Source organism: Eleutherodactylus coqui, chromosome 9 (genome assembly GCF_035609145.1).
Source record: "Eleutherodactylus coqui strain aEleCoq1 chromosome 9, aEleCoq1.hap1, whole genome shotgun sequence".
NCBI lineage: Eukaryota > Metazoa > Chordata > Amphibia > Anura > Eleutherodactylidae > Eleutherodactylus > Eleutherodactylus coqui.
The window spans coordinates 138,179,896-138,200,473 of record NC_089845.1 but is presented as its reverse complement, the minus strand read 5'-3'; the positions used below and the strand labels follow the sequence as shown (position 1 = coordinate 138,200,473).

General features: G+C 45.9%; 1 protein-coding gene across 1 annotated transcript; it reads right to left on the bottom strand.

Annotated features, from left to right (window-relative positions):
• Positions 1-11,106: 11,106 nt before the first annotated feature.
• LOC136578703 (perilipin-2-like) lies at positions 11,107-17,301 on the bottom strand. Its single transcript, XM_066578885.1, has 7 exons — positions 17,272-17,301; positions 16,137-16,332; positions 14,968-15,050; positions 14,605-14,857; positions 13,946-14,130; positions 11,572-11,706; positions 11,107-11,472 (listed from the first exon to the last, which is right to left on the bottom strand). The coding sequence occupies exons 1-7, from the start codon at positions 17,299-17,301 to the stop codon at positions 11,107-11,109; spliced, it is 1,248 nt and encodes a 415-aa protein (XP_066434982.1).
• Positions 17,302-20,578: the final 3,277 nt, after the last annotated feature.

Sequence of the window (20,578 nt, the reverse complement as noted above, 5' to 3'; positions counted from 1 at the left end):
GCAGCACCTCAACCAGATGGGCAAAGGAGGGGAGAGCATGGGGACTATAAGATGGGTGTCACAGGTGGCTCTGTAATGTCTCCCAACCATGGCAGCAAGGTGCCTGCTCAGTCACCACACAGTAGTGCAAATAGATACAGTCTTGATAATGAACAGTTTATCACGTGACGCCAGGACTTCACCCAGAACTGTAAGAGTCAGGTGTCAGGAAACGCAGGTCCTGGTAGCTTTTAGTAGTAAATGTGAAGTGCACAGTTTAATGAAGCTCTTAAGTAATCAACAGAATAAAACAATGGCAGTCTTGAGCAGAGCAATTAATGTTGCAGTAGACAACACTATCTAATACAATTGAATCCGGAACAAACACAGTTCTATCTTCAATGCTCTCTCTATGAAAACTAGAGATGACACAGAAATTCCCACAGGCCTAGTCAACTGTTGGAATTATTGTAAAGTTGTTGATGCAGTTTTAAGATGAAGATTTTTGTGGACCTTTGAATATCCCTGGTTTTGACTTCACTGGGTTTTGGGTGTAACTCACTGTTTAAGTGAACTGGGTGCCAGCTTTTCTCCTCCTCACTGCTGTCACGCTAGGGAACTGATGAATCCTAGCTGCTCACTCTGCTGACCTCCTCTTACATGTCCTTCTCAGCAGACTCTTCTCCAACTCCTCCTTCACTTCCTGTCTTGTTCCCGCACTTTCTCTCCTCTCCCCAGCATAGAGGCTCACTCTGTAGTTTCCAGCTCTCAGCTCCAAATACACCTCTTGACCAATCAGTAGGGACATTACATGCAGCCAGCTGATGCCAAGCTTTTAAGCTTAAGGGGGAAACAAGGTTTTTCGAACATAAGGTACTTTCTAGGTCTTCTGGAAGCATATAGGCAGATGTGACAGGACCATTAATGTGTGGCTATTCTGGAGGAGCCTCTGGGCCACTCCAGAGGCTTACTCCAGGCAGAACCTGGTGTCTCTGGGAACACAGCTCTGCTCACATCATAGTACCTATGAGGTAGAGGGATCTCTGAAGCAGTGTTAAACAATACAGTATTCCAGAGTGGATTCTACAAAGATTATATGCAAGACTCCTTAAAGTTTACCTAGCCTGGTACATAAGGACAGGGGTTTCCCCTGAGGATCTATATTATTTTGCAATTTTTGTAAAGTGGACTTAATAAGGTGCAGAGTATGACCATTTTGTATGCGAAAAATGCTGTGTAATTTTTGGTAGTGCAGATTCTGCATCATTTCCACACGTAAATGTGCCCTAAAGATGCAGCTTAAGCTGCAGCTTCCTGCTTCATAGACCACATGTATACATTCAGATTTTGGTGCAAAACTTTCTGCTCCTTTTGAGTGTCCTGCAGAAATATTTCATCTTTGTGAAAGGTTTAACAAAGTTCATGGGTCTGTTCAATTTTCTCTTCTGCACACTTATCTTTGACATGCAAGATGGCCCAAGTGATATTAGTCTTGTCACAACAGACAACTTTTAATGCACCAAAAAAAACCACATGCAACATGTACCATTAACACAATATATTAGGCTGAAAAAATATCCAGTGAAGCCTATTAGCCCACACCATGTTGATCCAGAGGAAGACAAAGCTAATGAGGTGCCTGCGCAGACCGGAGCCGACGGCCGGGTGAGTGACGTTTCTGTGCGAGGCTCTGCGAGCCCCGCACAAAAATAGGACATGCCACGGTTTGTTTGCCGCGCGGCCGTCTGCATAGGAATGCGTATTGTAATGCACTCCTATGCAGGCTTTCAGTGGCGGAAATGCCACGGCATTTCCGCCCGTGTGCAGGCGTCCTTATCCACATGCATTTACAACTGTGTTTTCTCTTATCACATTGTGTTAATTACTTTACATAGTTTTGTGCCATATGCAAATATTGATATTTTACAGTGTAAATTGCTCTAACCGGTCATTAATATATTAAAGATAAACCCCAATACTGCCTCCTGTTATACCCCACTCGTTTCAGTGATTGAATTAAAATAGTTACCTTAAAATAACCACTCTATCACAGAGCCAGTTACTTCCCCACTTGTGTTCTCATCCAGACCAGGTGTTCTTAGCTTGATACTGTGCTACATAAAAGTTTGATCTATAAACACTTGGGAAAGGTTCACATACATAAGGGCCAGTGACTCTCCCCGGTCAACTCTAGACCTTACTTCCTTGTAGCAGCTGATAAACCCATCTAATGAGAGATCACTCGTCAAACCAATCTTAACCCCTTAGTGACCAAGCCTGTTTGCGCCTTAATGACCAGGCCAAATTTTGGAAATCTGACTGTGTACTTTAACATAGAATAGTTCCATAAAGGTTTTGCATATCCAAGTGATTCTGACAGTTTTTTCGCCACATGTTGTACTTCATTTAGGTGGTGAAAATAGTCCAATATAATTAGTATATATTTATTAAAAGTGCCAATATTGGGAAAATTTTGAAAACAATATCGTTTTTCACATTTTCAATTGTAAATATCAAATATGTGCAAACATACTGTACAAACTTTTACTAAGATATATATTTCCATCTATTTACTTTATTCTGAATGCACATTTGAAAAACTTATGTTTTTTTAACCATTTAGGAGATGTACAAATTTAACATTACTTTTCAGCATTTTGAGGAACACTTTTCCTGCACCAAGCCAAGTTTGCAAAGGCTCATGAGTGTCAGAATAGATACCCCCACAAATTACCCTATTTTAAAAACTAAACCCCTTAATGTATTTACTGAGGGGTGTCATAAGTATTTTGACCCCACAGGTTTTTTTCAGGAATTAATTCAATTTAGAGGAGAAAAATTAAAATTTCATATTTTTGCAAATATCATTTTAAAGACTTTTTTTCTATAGTTTACATGAAAATGAGGATTTACACCCCAAAATGGATCCCCCTGTTTGTCCTGTGTTCAAAAATATATCCAATGTGGCCCTAATCTTATATCTGAGTGCACAACGGGGCCCAAAATGAAAGGAGTAGTCGGTGTCTTTCAGAACATAAATTTAGCTTGAAGGCGTTTTAGGCCCCATAGCACACATGTAGAGTTCTTGAGCGCCCAAAACCATAGAAAACCCTTAGAAATGACCCCATTTTGAAAACTAGACCCATTAAACGAATTTATCTAGGGGTGTACTGCCCATTTTGACCCCACGGTTTTTGAATGAATTCAAGCAAAGCAAAAGGAAAAAATTGTGATTTTCATTTTTTGGCAATTCTGTCATTTTAAAAACAGCTTTTTTTGTACAGCACACATATAAATGAAGACTTGCACCCCAAAATGGATACCCGTTTGTGCCGTTTTCAGAAATATACCCATTGTGGCCATAATCTTATGTCTCGATGCACAACGGGGCCCAAAATGAAAGGAGCGGTCAGTGGCTTTTAGAACATAAATTTTGCTTGATAGCCTTTTATGCCCCATAGCACACTTGTAGAGCTCTTGAGCGGCCAAAACAATAGAGAACCCCCACAAATGACCTCATTTTGAAAACTATACCTCTTAACGCATTCATCTAGGGGTGTACTGCGTATTTTAACCGTACAATTTTTGAATAGATCTAAGCAAAGCAGTAGGAAAAAAATTACAATTTTCATTTTTGGGGCAATTGCGTCAATTTTAAAACTTTTTTTTTTGTACATCACACATATAAATGAAGACTTTCACCACAAAATAGATACCCCTGTTTGTCCAGTGTTCATAAACATACCCATTGGGGCCCTAATCTACTTACAGGACACATGACTAGGCCTATAATGAAAGAAACACCCGTTGAATTTCAGGGTACAACTGAATAAATTCTAGGTCCCATTTCCCACTTGTAGAGCCATTGAGCGGCTAAAATAAGGAACCCCTAAATTGACCCCATTTTGAAAACTAGACCACTTAGCAAATTCATCTTGTGTAATACTGCGTATTTTGATCCCACAGTATTTGACTGAATCTTATCAAAGCAGAAGGAAAAGGGAGTGAATTTCTTACCGAAAATTCCTTTTTCCCGAGTCATCCTGACGGCAGACATGGAGGTTGCACCTTGACCTCGTAGGGACAGGAAGCAAGAGACTTTAAAAGGCTCCTCCCGTCTCCCATTCACCAGTGTCTTCTAACTTACTTACATGGACATGTCGTGGTTAACCAAGGAAGATATTTATTTGCTCCGAAAAAAATAACATGGTTAGTTTCATTTGAACATAAACAAGAAGAGGGTAGCTTACCCGGACATAACACAAGATAATATGCACAAATTTTCCGCATAAAAGGAAATGTCCAACATAGGAGCATCTGGGCTACAGATTCGTGCCCGCATAAACGTTTATATAAACGTGGGAATTTTTGGGAGGGAAATACGTGCCGTCAGGATGACTCGGGAAAAAGGAATTTTCGGTAAGAAATTCACTCCCTTTTCCCGGCGTCATCCTGACGGCAGACATGGAGTATACCAGATTAACTCTTTAGGGAGGGACCACTGCCTGCAGGACCTTTCTCCCGAAAGAGAGAGATCGGAGGAGAGGTCCGCATTCGGCCTGTAATGTTTTGCGAATGTGTGCAGGTTGGACCATGTGGCTGCCTTACAGATTTGGTCCGGCGTCACCATAGCCCTCTCTGCCCAGGAGCAGGATACTGCCCTGGTAGAATGGGCCTTGAGTCCTTCCAGGATAGCGCTGTTGCAGGACGAGTAGGCCTGCTGGATGGTGGATTTTATCCGGTGGCTAATGGGTCTCCTAGAAGCCGCTCTTCCTCTGCCTGGCCCCTGAAATTGAACAAAAGACAGTCAGCCTTCCTAAAAGGATAATGTCTGCTCTGGGTAGCATAGAATGGCCTTCCTTGCATCCAGGCTATGGTAGTCTCTTTCCCTATCGTTTTGGGGATTTTGACAGAAGGATGGGAGAATAATTTCTTGCTGTCTGTGGAATTTTGAGGCTACCTTTGGAAGAAAAACGGGGGTCTGTTTTTTTTATGACCCTATCGTCCTGGCTTAATAGGTAAGACATCTTACAAGATAGGGCCTGGAGCTCGCTTCCGTGCCTTGCTGCTGTGATAGCTACCAGGAACACAGTTTTAAACATGAGGAACCTAATTGGAATCTGATCGATAGGTTGAGGAGGTTGAGGGGGTCTTTGCAGAGGCTTTGGAGAACTAGGTTCAGGTCCCATGGGGGGGACTGTACTACGGCTAACTGACCTCATTCTTTCTGCCGCTTTCATGAACCTGCGGATCAGTCTATGATCCGCCAAAGGTTGGTCTAGAATGGCTGAAAGCGCTGCTACCAGTACTTCCAGGGTTCCTGGTCTCAGGTTTTTATCTGGAGGAAGTCCAAAATCTCCGCCACCAAAGTGTCAAGATTGGAGACCTCCAGCCCCCTCCAGGAGGAGAATTTCTTCCCCGATCTTATTATAAGTAGCTGAGGTTACAGGTTTTCGGGACTGGCGTAGAGTCGCGATAACTCTGGAGGACAGACCTTGTCTTAGCGTCTGTTCCTCAATATCCACACTGCGAGGTTCAGTCTCTCTAGGTTGGGGCAAAGAACTGGGCCCTGCGCTAGAAGGTCCTTCCTGGATGGAAGGCGGATTGGCTCCGAGATGGCGAGCTTTAGGAGCACCGGAAACCATGCCCTTTTTTCCCCAGTGTTGGGTGATGAGGATCAGCGTGATATTGCTCTGCTGGACCTTCTGAAGAACTCTCGGGATCAGGGGTATGGGGGAGGGGGAAGGCGTACGCCAGACTGAAATCCCAACTATGGGAAAAAGCGTCTAACCCCTCGGACTTGTCCCTCGGATCTAGGGAAAAATAGGCGGGACATTCTGAGTTTTTGCTGCTCGCAAACAGGTCCACCTGTGGACTGCCCCAGGTTTCTGTAATGAGACAAAATTCCTCTTGATTCAGAGACCATTCCCCGGGGTCTAGGCCTCTGACTTAGAAAGTCGGCTGTCAGGATCTGGGATCCTTTGAAATGGACCGCTGTCAGGGACTGTACCGTGGACTCGGCCCATCGGAAAATCCGGGCTGTCAATTTCAGCAGGTGAAAGTTTCTGGTGCCTCCCTGGTGGTGAATAAGTGAAACGGCGGTCCCCTTATCCGAGAAGATCTTAACATGCTCCCAGATGGCCCTAAGCTCTCTGAAATTTGAGGTCTAGGCACGCAATGTCGGACCCCATTTGCCCTGGAGCAAACGCTGCCCCACTTGCGCTCCCCAGCCAGGCTGGCTTGCGTTGGTGACTACGGAGATGAAGGGCTCTGTCACCCATGGGGACTCCGCCTCTAGGTTGCCAGTTGACCGCCACCAGCGGAGGGACCTTGTGACCGCTGATGACACGGGCATTCTGCGGTCCAGAGAGGTTGTTGCCCCGTCCCAGTTGCCCAGGGTGGCTCTCTGTAGCGTCCTTGAGTGAGCCTGGGCCCAAGGAATAATGCCGATACAGGAGGTCATCCCTAATCGTTATTTGTTTCTTCTGGCCGCATTTCTGTGCTGCCAGCCTAAGGTATTCCTGCCTGGGTGGAGGCAAAGACAAGATCTGAGACACTGAGTCTATCTGTACCCCCAGGAGGTCTTTCGCGTCTCGGGGAGAAGACTAGATTTAGGGAAGTTAACTATCCACCCCAGTCTCTGAAATAGGGAGATGATTCGGCTGGTATCCTCTTTGAGGATCTTCGGCGCGGATGCCATTACCAGGAAATCGTCCAGGTATGGGACAATGTTTATGTTTGCCACATGGAGATGCGCCACCATCTCTGCCGCTATTTTAGAGAATATCCTGGGTGCCGTTGAAATTCCGAGGGGTAGGCACTGGAATTGAAAATGGTGTACACGGCTGCCCATCCTGATGGCAAACCGCAGGTACTTGTGATGTTCCGACAGGACTGGGACGTGGTAGTACGCGTCCTTTAGATCGACGGTACTCATAAAGTCCCCTATTTTGATCAGAGTTACTGTAGACCTGATGGTTTCCATCTTAAACCTTTTGTAGGTAATCAACCTGTTCAGGCCCTTCAGATTAAGGATCATCCGAAACTGTTGTTCGGTTTTTTGATCAGAAATAGGGGTGGGTAGAACCCCAAGCCCTGTTCTACTGTGGGGACCTGGACTACCGCCCCCATCTGTAGCACCTTAGAAATTTCATTTCTAAAGATACCCTGCAGGGCGGGGGATTGCGTGGGGGCCGGGAAAGCTCAATAGTCTGCCCCCCACCTGGTATTCGCCTACAGGGGAAGGGGTTGTTTTTGTCTTACTCCTGCCTCCTTTGGGGTAGGACCAGCACCCCGTCTTTCCTTTGCCTCGGTATGGCTTGAAGGATGGCTGAGGTTTGTGGGGAAATCCCGTTCTTGCTTGGTCCGGGAAACTGCGGGTCCTGTCGGTAGCTCTTTTTAGGATCTCCTCCAAGTCCGCGCCAAAGATGTGCTGGCCATGAAACCGAGATGTTACACGGCCTTCCTATGGAAGCCATATCTGCTTTCCATGTTTTCAGCCAGAGCGCCTGTTGCTGATCTAAGTAGAGGCATGCATTCCAGTAACACATCTCTAGGGGCCTTCTGTTTAATCTGGTCGTCGAGTTCCCCCAATCAGAGGAACATCGACCTCGCCACAGAAGTCGCTGCGATATTGGACTTCAGCGTATAGGCCGTTGTTTGCCAGGCCCGTTTCATCAAGGCGTCAACCCTGTCCATCGGGTCTTTAAGATGAGAGGAGTCCTCGAATGGCAGGGCTGTCTTTTTGGCCCTTATGGCCACCTGTGCCCGACGCCACGAGCGGCCGCACCGGCTTGCTTGGAGGAGAGAGGCATCTGAGCCTATGGCCCGCAGCTCTCCCCAGCTGAAACCACTGCGCCGAGCTGTGGCAGGGTAAGGAGGGGACCCAAGGACCTCTGGTCCGCCGCTCCGACTGCTGCGGTGGTGAACCCCAGGCGGTCAGACCTGTGGCCCGCCGTGCTCCCGGACCGCGCGTAGATGCTCACGTCTTTCTCCGCAAAGCGGAGTCTCTCTTTATATTCGCGGGACAAATAGAGGTGTTTGTCCGCGCAGCCCACTCATACGTGATTACTTTCTTCAGGGTATCATTAACCGGAACACTGTGCGGTTCCTTGGTCTGAGCCCGCCGGACACGAAGTCCTGTACGGACTTTGGCTCGACCACATCCTCGACCTTCCTTGTATCCCCGACTGCTGTGATCAGGTCAACCAGGTCCCCAGATGAGAAATAGTACTTTTTATTCTCATCCCTGGCGTCAGGGGGACGGTCAAAGAGTTCGCCATCTGACAAGTCGCCCAGGGATTGCTCAGACTCTGAGCTCGTTAGCGGTATGTGGCTCGCCCTTTTAGCGGCCCTTCCTTCCGCTGAGCTGGGGGGGGGGGGGGGGGGGGGGGGGGAGGGACTGGAAATCGATGCCCCGGACCTCCTCTCTAACCAGGGATCTAATATCTTCCCTGAATGCGCCTGTTCATCTGTAAGGATCTTGGAGGTACAATCGGGGCATAGCGGCTTTTTTATACGCCTCGTCCATTTTTTTTTTTTTTTTAAAGACACAGAGCGCCTTTCCTGTGTTTTTCCTTTAGGTCCTGTTTAGACCGAGTGGATTCCCTGTCCTGCAGAATATACATGCATGCACATAAGGGAAAACCCTCCACACAATGCTAAATCCCTGAGCATAACATTCCTGCAACAAGTAACACTTACAGTTTGCAGGGCTTCCATCTCTGGTTCCTTTGTAGTCATGATGCAGAAACGCAGACAGAACCAGATTAGACAGATGAATCCTTCTCTGAAGGTGTGCTGTCAGTGGAAGCTTGTCGGGGGGTCTCCATTTTCAAATCTCCCGCTGTTCCGGGTCAGCTGACAGCGTCTGACGTCACCGCGTCATTGGCTACGCGCGGCCGCGCCAGCATGCCTGGAGGAGAGAGGCATCTGAGCCTGTGGCCCGCCGCTCTCCCCGGCTGAAAAACAACTCCGAGCTGGAAGAGGAAGGAGGGGACTCAAGGACCTCTGGTCCGCCGCTCCGACCGTTGCGGTGGTGAACCCCGGGCGGTCAGACCTGTGGCCAGCCGTGCTCCCGGACCGCGCTGACACCCCAAAGGGAGATAAGGGAAGCAGCCCTGTGGACCGTCAATCCCTACAGTCAGCCTGCTTGGAAAAGGGTGAGGGGGGAAAACAGCCCTATGGACCCGTTCCCCCAGCTGTCATCCTGCAGCTCCCTGGAGGGAGCTCCTCTTGCATGTCCCTGTAGGGACAGGAAGCACTGGTGAATGGGAGACGGGAGGAGCCTTTTAAAGTCTCTTGCTTCCTGTCCCTACGAGGTCAAGGTGCAACCTCCATGTCTGCCATCAGGATGACGCCGGAAAAATTACAATTCAGTTTTTTTGAGAATTTTTCAATTAAAAACAGTTTTGTTGTACATCGTATATAGGAATGAAGACATTCACCCCAAAAATGGATACCAGTTTGTCCCGAGTTCAGAAACATACCCATTGTGGCCCTACTCTCTACTTACAGGACTCCTAGCTAGGCCTATAATGGAAGGAGCACCCGTTGGATTGCAGGGTACAACTGAATTCCAGGCCCCATCGCCCACTTAGAGCCAATGGGTGGCCAAAACTATAAGGAACCCCCTCAAATGACCCCATTTTGAAAACTAGACCCCTTAACAAATTCATCTAGCGGTGTACTGCATATTTTGACGCCACAGTATTTGAATGAATCTAAGCAAAGCAGAAGGAAAAAAAAAAAAAAGACTTTTTGGCAATTTTTTCAATTTAAAAACAGTTTTTTTGTACAGCGTACATAGGAATGAAGACGGTGACGCCAAAAAGTGATCATACAGAAATTGTGATCATAAATGGCTGCACAGCCAATTGTAAGAATGTGGCAACTGGGGTACCACAAGGTAGGGAATTGAGGGGAACTGATCAAATTTGCTAATACAAAGCTAAGAGGGATAACCAAGACTAGAGAGTATTCAACAAGATGGAGACAAGTTTGAACAGTGTGCGGTGAATGACATTTTATAATGAGAAATGCAAAAAAAAAGTCTACATTTGGGTTAGAAAAAGAAAAATGCACGTAGAATGTGAGGAATTGAGCTAAGCAGCACACTAGAGACTTGGGTATAGTCACTGTGATGCAGCAAATAAGGCAAACAATTCTGGGATGTATTAAAAGCAGCATAGAGTCTAGGTCACACGTGGTAATTATTCCCCTCTTTCTTGGTAAGACCAGAACTGGGCATAGTATGCCAGATGAGAGCAGTATTCCAGATGAGAGCACTCAAAAAAGCAAAAAGACAAACTGGAGAAAGTTCTGAGAAGAGCTACCAGGATTGTGAGTGGTTAAGTCTTCCAAAACATCTAGACTTGGAAATTCAGACAGAACATGGACACTGAGAAACAGACTACACTTGCCGATAGGCAGACCCGGACAGAACTGTAGGGCAGAGAAACTGACTACATAGACAGGCATAAACCAGACTACCAAGTGCACAAAACACTCCCTGTACGCCTACACACCTAGTCAGATGGAACATGTACTCTGTAGTTCATATTTTGGCCAAGATACTTAATCCTGCCTCTCGACTTACTCTGAATACACCCCCAAAAAAGCCACCATTTTCAGTATTAATCTTTATTTATATAATTGAACAGTTTAAGGTAAGTTTTGCTTTTTGGCTGTCTTCACCTTTGCATTTTGTTAAAATAGGTTTTTAGAGCTTCTTTGCCGCTTTGTTTTAGTTGTTTAAACAGTTTTGTTTTACAGGGGGCAGATGGCACCTGGCATTTACATCTCCGTGAATTACATAGCGCTAAGTAATGTGTGAAGGAGACGGCAGAAACTGTTAAAAACCTTGTCCTCAGGGTCCCTCGGTTGGGACCAGTGCAGGAATGCATCTGCACCAGATTGTCTGACAACCCTGCAGTGTTGGGCCTGTACCGACATCGGAGCCGTGGAGGAAAATGATGTTGGGGCAGGCCTGACATAGGATTGGAAAGGGTTAATATCTGACATTTTTTGAACAGCTGTATGTACACAAATCAGCAACACTGAAGAGTTCATGCAGACATTTTAATACAAAAGTGCACAGGAACAGTAGGTCTACATAGTGGTTATACATCAATGAAGGTTATACTTTTTGTAAAGAGACAGGTACAGACAGATCCCCTCCACTGTCATGTGTTCTGGTGCTGCCATTACCAGCCCTCGAGAGTTGTTCACCAAGAGATCCAGCACATCCTCCAGAGACCCCTTCATGTTTATGAGCTGCTCCTTAGTGGTGGTTAAGAGGCCAGCAGACATTTCTCTGAAGGAAGAGGCAGCATGGAAGGTCTGATAGACATCTGCAGCCATGGCACTCACATCTTGAGCTTTCTTCTGAAGGGTTTGTGGCAGACCTTGGACACTGGTGACCAGAGACAGACATGTGGTTTGTAGCTGGTGACTGAGATTGCGGGCAATAGCCAGAGTGCGGGATTCCATGTGCTAGAGGGAGAAATAGACATGTGAGATTCCCAAGGTCCAGATGATGCCAACATATGCTATAGGGGGGGGGGGGGGGGGGGGGGGGGGAATTGGCATTACCTCAGTGCCTTCAGGGTCCCCACTAGCATCTTGTCCTGTGCCTTTACTCCACTCCAGCCACTTATTGTAGATCTTCTCCTGTGCAATATGGATTTTCTGACTGGCACCATCCATGTGCTTTCTTGTGTATTCAACCTTGAGAATAGGGTAATGTTATATTCACCATGTGGTCAGTGCAGAGATTGTGGAAGATGCACATTTATGAAATCGTATAATGACTGCATCAGTTACACCAGTATGTATTTTCCTCACAATATGAGTTTTAGAAGTAGACAGTTATCCTTGAGCCCTATAAACTAAGCTTGTGATCTGAAAGTAGGTGACCCCGCTGAGTCTGGGGATGCAAGAGTTACTTACCTGTCCCGGTGTCATAGCTCCCTGGGATTAAACACAAAGCTCAATTTTTTTTTAAGCAGAACTCAACAGTTTAGTAATCTGAGAGATTAGTCTTGGGAAACCACTGTTAAGCAGAATAAGTCGAGTCCGAGTTGGCTAACTGGGGTTGGTAACTTAATATAGCAATAATTGCCTCTTTGCCCAACTTGTTTACATAATGGAGATATAAGTAGGTGAAGCAGTTAATCAAATCTCCCTTATAATGGGTCCACTTCAAACCCACCAGGTTTTGCTGGAGTAAGCTGGCGTCATTGACTTCTCCCTCAGATGCAGCCAACAGGGTGGGGAATGGGAGATAGCCCAAACATGGCTGCAAACTGAGTCAGTCCAGGATACAAGAGTGACTGGAGGTCGACTATGTTCAGGCTTCGAGGGCCTATTGAGGCATCGGAAAAGATGATCTTGTGTAAGCTTCTACACACAACACTTGGTACCAAGGAACTCCCCAAAATAGCACACGGTTTCTATTTATAGCAGCCAGAGAGAATGCCCCCACATCCCATGTGACCACCCTCCATAGAGCAGTACCACCTGTCTCACAATAAAGACATTAGGCCACTTGTTGGTAATACAATTCCACCCACACACTCATAATAAATAAATAATATATCTATATCTATATCTATATCAAATTGAATGTATGTCTGTTTGTCCTTTATGCGCTACTACACCATTCATCCGATCGCCATGAAACTTTGGGAAGTTGAGTACACTCCTGGGAAGATTATAGGCATAGTACATTTATGCTGTGATAAATGGCGCGTGTGCCATCGACAGTTACGCCCCCCCCCCCCCCCCCCCCCCCGCGTAGATCGTTCGATTTCCATCATTGCCACTAATTCTCTCACTTCCCGATGTCGTAGAAACATGAAATTTGGCACGAGCATTGACTATGTCATAAATAGGAAAAAAGGAATGGGTCCCAACTCGATTATTCAATTGTAAGCGCCAAAGAATTAGCGTCCAAATTTTACGTACAGAATCTAATTCTCTCACTTTCCAATGTCATAGAAACTTGAAATTTGGCACGAGCATTGATTATGTCATAAATAGGAAAAGTTAATGGGTCTCAACTCGATTATTCAACTGTAAGCGCAAAACAATTAGCGTCCAAATTTTATGTACGGAATATAATTCTTTCACTTCCTGATTTATAAATGTATGTCTGTCTGTCATGCATTACTACACCATTCATCCAATTGCCATGAGACTTTGGGAAGTTGTTGAGTACACTCCTGGGAAGGATACTGGCATAGTACAACTATCCAACGATAGGTGGCGCGTGTGCGAGCATCGTCGACAGTTATGCCCCCCAGACAAAGATCGTTTGATTTCCATCTCAAGCACGAAACCAAAAGGCATTACGAGCAACGGGATGAGTGTTCAACCAGAAAATGATGCATCCGCCGAACGTTTCACAAGAATTGCTGGATATTGAGAATGCTGAGGTAACATGAAAGCGACCGACCGACTTCGCAGCGACGGGTAAGCTAGTATGTAATAAAAAACACTTTCTAAATTAATTGGTACAAGACTCAAAATACACCTATATCTCCCCCCCCCCCCTCCTCTATAGCAGTTTTTGGGGCTCACATTTGAAAGACAGGGGGGGGTGTCAACTACTTTTAATGCATAAACTTAGCGCCGAGGGGGAAAAGAAAGTGGATGACAGTAAGCAAGAACACATTACACCCACTATATGTTCCTCTAAACATGCTCTCTATGCATGTCTCAAGACCACTGGATTGTTGCTCACAGATCTAACGGATGCCTCTACAAAACAATAAGAAAATAGGTTGAGGCAAAAGTGGACCTCCTTGTATATATTTTGGACTACTAATTTTCATTACAATACAAGAACCTTTATATTACAGGATAGATTCTACATGCCACTACAAGAGGTCTATCAGCAGATTAAAACTTCTGCCAAAAGCATTTACTAAAACCCATAACAGATCCCTCAAAGACATTTACTCACCAGGTCAACTGTGATCTGCAGCTGAGCAATGGCTTCCTGGCCTCTGCATGTGGCATCCTTGATCCGGGTCACAGCTTGCTGATAAGCGCGGCTGCGGGCTTTGGTAGAGAGGGATCCCAGGCGGACATAGTAGCTGGCCTTGTCTTGGGACAACTCAAAGCCTTCTAGTTTAGAAGCTTCCTTAGCTGAAATAAGGACACATTATAGTTATATCTAGATAGGCTCTTCAAGGGCTCCATCACTATACAGATCATGTAGCGTTTCCACAGTACAAGCCTTCATGCTGCAGGTAAAGTGTTGAGCTGGTAGTGGAAAGGATGTAAAGTCACTGCTGTGATTATATTAGCTTGGGCTTCAAAACCAAAAGCTAAAAAGTGCCTTATAAAAGCTTACTTCAATGGAGCCAGAGGGAGGGATTCTTAAGGTCGTGACACTTTGTAATATTGGCCACTGTAGTACACAGAATTTTGAGAAAAGTGCAAGCCATTTACCAATGCTTGTGGGGAACCCTAATAAATCTCACCTCCTCTCAAAGCAAAACCACAACAGCATGCATTTTTTACCTTGGATTACAATCATCAGCATTTCTCAGTGTGCTTCGGAGAGCACGTCACATGCAACAGAGCTCCAGGTCTTTATACTGGGCTGCATTCTCTTACCCAACTCTTCGTCTGTCGGTGGCAGGTATTGTTCCAGAAGAGATTCAGACTTGGATAGTGCAGCGTCCACACGATCGCTCATCATCTCCACTACACCGCTTCCCAGGACTGTGCTAATGCTACCATTTACTACAGCCTTAGTCCTCTCCACACCATCCTGCACAGCTCCCTTGGTTTTATCCACTACTCCTGTGATCCTCTGAAGAACGGCATCCTTGGCCCCAACAACTGCTTCTGACGCATTAGCCACCACCTGCCAGAAGAGACATTTATAGCCATGAGCTCCAAACCAGGCCACACTGCTATTCTAGAGGAGAATAGTTTATGGGACATTTATAAGGTCCCCAGGATTTAATAGCTCACCTTTCCAGAAGGCTGATGGAGAATAGGCAGCTTCTCTTCCATCTTATCCAGGCCAGCACAGGCCATGTTGTTAGCCTGAGCGACTGAAGAGGGAGAAAGATTATCTTTCATTGTGATACAACTCATCATTAGTACATAGCAAGTCACAAAGCACCTGGAATACCAGACTGAAGGACATTAAGCTACTTCTAAGCTTGGAGGGAACAGACTACTCATCTAAGGCCACATTCAGATAGACATGTGTGAAACTTAGACAACAGCACCCAGACACCCAGTCTGTATGTGGAGACAGGGAATATTGCAAGTCCTACTAATCTGTGACCTGGACCAGAGTAGGACATTCAACAATGTTTTCCTCCCCAACATAGATCCTCCATGTGAGTAGCCTTATAGGCTATAATGTGTATGTAGTGCACAGACAGAAAAGCCACCTGTTTGAATAGTCCTTGAAGCAAAGCCAATATCAAGGCAGACGGTAAAGTGTTGCAGCCATTCTTTAAGCTTCCTGTAGAACACGTTGCCTTGCCATTCCTTTCCATTTATAGACAACCAGAAATAGTAAATATCCCCCCCCCCCCAACATAAAGTCTCAAGTAAATCTGTATAAGGGCTCTTGCCCACAAGCAAATTAGAATACACCCTCAGATTTACACTACGATTAAAGACAAAATGATCGTGGATTTCCAGTCTCTATAATGGAGACCTCCCGCATAAATCTGTGGAGAAGTCATAGAAAATCCACATGTGCACATTGGCAGGCAGAAAGCTATTAGGTTCAATAGAAACTAATAGCTGCAGAATTTTCACGTGTTTTTCCGCAGCAGGAAACGTGTAACGATTCCATCTTGGGCATTCACACGAACGTATATCGGCTCGGTTTTCTTGACGAGCTGGTATAAGTCATCCTCATCTGCAAAGGGGGTGGAGAAGGGGTGCAGAGGAGACGGGAACTCAGTTCCTGCTCTGGCTCTTCCATCCACTCCCCCCCCGCAGGGGAGGACGACGTATATCGGCTCGGCTCGAAAACCGAGCCGATATATGATCATGTAAATGCAGCCTTAGAGTTATGAAATACTTCTATCGCTTAAGAAACACATGTTGCATGATTAGACCATCAGTGAAAGTGAAAGCTTGTTGAACGCATGACCCTAGTTCCATCGATCACCTACTTTGAGGCTCCAGTCGCTGTAGGAGGGGCTCAGCGCTGCTCATAGCCACAGAAGTGATGCTTCTCACACTGGTCTCTGCGACGTCACATACAGACTTCAGGTAGGGATGGTTGTCTTTGGTGGTCCCATAGGCAGAAGACACCAGATCATAAGTGGAGCTCACCAATGGGAGGTTCACCAACCTTACCAGCACATTCTAAGGGGGAACAGGAAACACGGAAGTACAGGGAGGGGTTAAGAGCAACCACCAGACGACTTGTATATAATCTTTATTTCTACTAGCACAGAACATCTGTATATACAGAAGATTGTTGTAAGTATTTATACACACCCCAGGTATGTGTTGGCCACCATAGATCAGTAGAACACTACTCCTTTCTGGTTAGCAAACCTCAACCTAAAACCAAGCGTGATGTGAAACAGTTCTACTGGTTTGGCTTGTTCAACACTGGTGTATTACACGTCTAAGGTCATGGGGCCTACGTGAGCACAAGTCTCGTATAGGTTTGTGCATTGAGATGCACAGGTATGAACTCCATTCCTTTGAATGGAGTCATAAAAAGGAGCCATGAAAGCCGTCTACTCTCCTTAGCACTGATGGTTATACAAGGCTTTTATAGCTTAGAGTTATACCTTCTGTAGTGAGACTACAGACTTTATTCTATGAGCCACTACCGGTATAACATGAAAGCCTTTAAAGTTAGCACATCTTTTCCTGCACCATGGACACCATAAAAACCCACATCTGTTGGGGCTCTTCCACATGAGCGTCAAAAAAAAAAAAAAAATAAAATAAAAAAAAAAAGTGGGAAAACCCACACACTTGCTATTTTTGTGCAATGCTTTTTTAACATTATAAAGTCTTGTTGAGATTTGTATTATATAAAAAAGCAGCAATATCGCAAGTGTGAAGGCACCTTAACTGCCCAGAGCAGAGAAACCTCACATCCTGACAGTTTAACCCCTTACATGCCACAATACCAGCTACAGCATGTAAGCAAATGACAGAGAGAGGGGGCTTTTTCTGACACCCCTCATCACCCTGCAGTACAATTGCAGGGTACCTATCGGTTTCCATGACAGTTAGAAGCCTGACAGTCAGTAATAACCCCATTACAGAACACTCAGTACTTACCTGTTGATGCTGCTCCACCATTTCAGCCATATTATTAGTAATAACCTACAAGAAGCAGCCAGACACAAGAGCTGACCCTCTAGCACCGCTCACCAGCCAAGAGCTGTAGGAGAAGAAAAGCATGACTGCTCCTGGGGAGTCTGTGGACTTATAGGCAGTTAACCACACCCACCAGGTGCTGCTACTAGTAGGTGTGATGTCATAAGATGGGTGGAGTCAATTGGAAAGCAAATAGCCTCCCAAGATAAGGGTACATGCACAGGGGCGTATGCGCCCCAGGTATATTTCACAGGCGCAAAATATTTGGTACACAGTAAATATACAGCTACATATTCTGCACATATTCTGCACAGCTCACTGCAAATTTTGATGTAGAATTGCCGTCAGGATTCTCCTATTTTCAGCTCAGTTCCTGCTCTTGGCTCTTCCATCCTCCTCCCCCTGTTGACAAGGACACTGTATATCGACTCGGCATGAAAACCAGGCCGATATATGGTCGTCTGAAATAGCCCTTGGGCTGCATTCCCACGAACGTATATCGGCTCGGTTTTCACGCCGAGCTGCTATACGTCGTCCGCAGGGGGGGAGGATGGATGAGCCAGGAGCAGGAACTGAGCTCCCGCCCCCTCTCTACCTCCTCTCCGCCCCTCTGCACTATTTGCAATGGGGAGAGGTGGAACGGGGGCGGGGCTAATTCTAGAAACTTAGCCCCACCCCTGTCCCACCTCCTTTCATTGCAAATAGTGCAGAGGGGCGGAGAAGAGGCAAAGAGGGGGCGGGAGCTCAGTTCCTGCTCCTGGCTCTTCCATCTCCCCCCCCCCCTGCACATGAGGACAACGTATATCGGCTCGGTTTTCTGGCCGAGCCAATATACGTTGTCCTCGTGTGCAGGGGGGCGTGAAAACCAAGCCGATATACGTTTATGTGAATCCAGCCTAAGCCTGTTTTTAAGATAGTCTTGCAGTCTCAGAGTAGTGGAATACTTTTACAAAGCGTATAATACTTACACATCGAGCTAAGTTCATATGTCCCTTTTACTGCACTGTAAATGTTATTAAAAACTACCCCCCCCCCAAAAAAAAATAAATATATATATAATTTTTTTTTTAATATTATATATTTCTACCCAGTTGAAATCTTTAGAACTTTTTTCCCCCATATATTTAATTGTTTTTGTTGAAAGCCTGGTCTTGAAGGGTTAAATGGGTATGTTGGGCATATACTAATTGTTGCAGGTCTTGTGGTCCGCTCTGCCATTCACACACTGCTTTATCTTCAGGTTTCTCAGAATATTCATCTCGATGGATATCCCTTAGGAGATTCCACTGTATAAAATCTAATCAAACATAAGGAAGTAGTTATTTAGAGTGGTTCACGCTCTTAGGATGCATTCCCAAGATCGTATATCGGCTCGGTTTTCTGGCCGAGCCAATATACGTTGTCCTCGTGTGCAGGGGGGCGAGGATGGAAGAGCCAAGAGCAGGAACTGAGCTCCTGCCCCCTCTCTGCCTCCTCTCCGCCCCTCTGCACTATTTGCAATGAAAGGAGGTGGGAAGGGGGTGGGGCTAAGTTCCGAGAATTAGCCCTGCCCCCATCCCGCCTCTCCCCATTGCAAATAGTGCAGAGGGGTGGAGAGGAGGTAGTGAGGGGGCGGGAGCTCAGTTCCTGCTCCTGGCTCTGCCATCCTCCCCCCCCCCCTCTGCACACGAGGACGACGTATATCGGCTCGGCGTGAAAATCGAGCCGATATACGTTTGTGGGAATGCAGCCCACAATGGGTTTTCCACTGACATACTATTGATGACCTATCATCAGGATTGGACATAAACGGTATTAACTGGCAGCATACAGGGATGTGGAAAAGTACAAAGTGCTTTATTGCCCCATTACAGAAAAAAGGAGCGACGTTTCGGCCGGATTGGCCTTCCTTAGCTTGAGGAAGGCCAATCCGGCCGAAACGTTGCTACCTTTTTCTGTAATTGGGAAATAAAGCACTTTGTACTTTTCCACATCTCTGTATGCTGCCCGTTAATACCGTTTGTCTGGACTGCAACTTTGGAGCTCGTCTGGTTTGAGCTCTTGACTGGCGTTTTGCATTTGAACTGCCTGACTCTATAGGAGAGGTTACTGCTGTGCTGCTGGAAACTCACTATCATCAGGATTGGTCATCACTAGTTGATTCGGGACCCCAACTGATCAGCTGAGCAGGCGCATGCTGTAAGCATTGGGATGTCAATTGGAGCCGTGCCTGCAGTTACAAGTGCCGGCCCCTACACGGAGGTTGGCGGAGGCTTCCGCTCCAACCTCTGTAATTGGGGTGCTGATAGCTTGTGCTCGCTCAGCTGATCGGTAGGGGTCTGGAGCGGCAGACCCTGGCCGATCAACTGGTGATGATGGCTCATCAATAGTATTTCCCTGAAAAACTCCAAATTCCATTTAACCCTTCCTTGTACTTCAGTGTGTCTTGTTCCCCCTTAGAATGTGCTGGTAAGGTTGGTGAACCTCCCATTGGTGAGCTCTGCTTATGATCTGGTGTCTTCTGCCTATTTGACCACCAAAGACAACCATCCCTATCTGAAACTTGTATGTGACGTCACAGAGACAAGTGTGAGAAGCATCACTTCTTTGGCTATGAGCAGCGCCGAGCCCCTCCTACAGCGACTGGAGACTCAAAGTAGGTGGTCTATGGAAGGAGGGTCTCAGCCTCACTGTCACCACTATTAACAAATGCTTATATTGAAAGAATAAACCTGTATAGTGATGGAGCCCTTGAAGAATCTATACAGACATAACTGTAATGTGTTGTTATTTTAGCTGAGGAAGCAACAAAACAAGCAGACATTGAGTTGACCCAAGAGAAGGCCAGCTACTATGTCTGCCTGGGATCACTCTCTACCAAAGCCCACAGATGTGCTTATCAACAAGCTGTGATCCGGAACAAGGATGCCAAATGCAGAAGCCAGGAAGCCATTGCTCAGCTGCAAATCACAGTTGACTTGGTGAGTAAATCTACTTGAGGAATCTGTTTCATGTCTGAAAACTAGTGAAACCTTGTCAGCAAAACTCCTGCAAAAGTGTGTATATCGGTCTGTAATACAGTTTAGATTTCAGTTAAGAATTGGTATGTCTTGCACTTGAAACAAAACGACTAGTCCTAACCATAAAAAGTTCCACACTTGTATAGACTCAGTTGTTCAGAGGTTTCCTTGCTTGCTTATCTAGCATTAGATGCTCTTTTCATGTGGCAGCATCAATTGGCTCTGTAGAAATGTTGCAGCATTTCTACAATGTCCCTCCATAGAAGGCA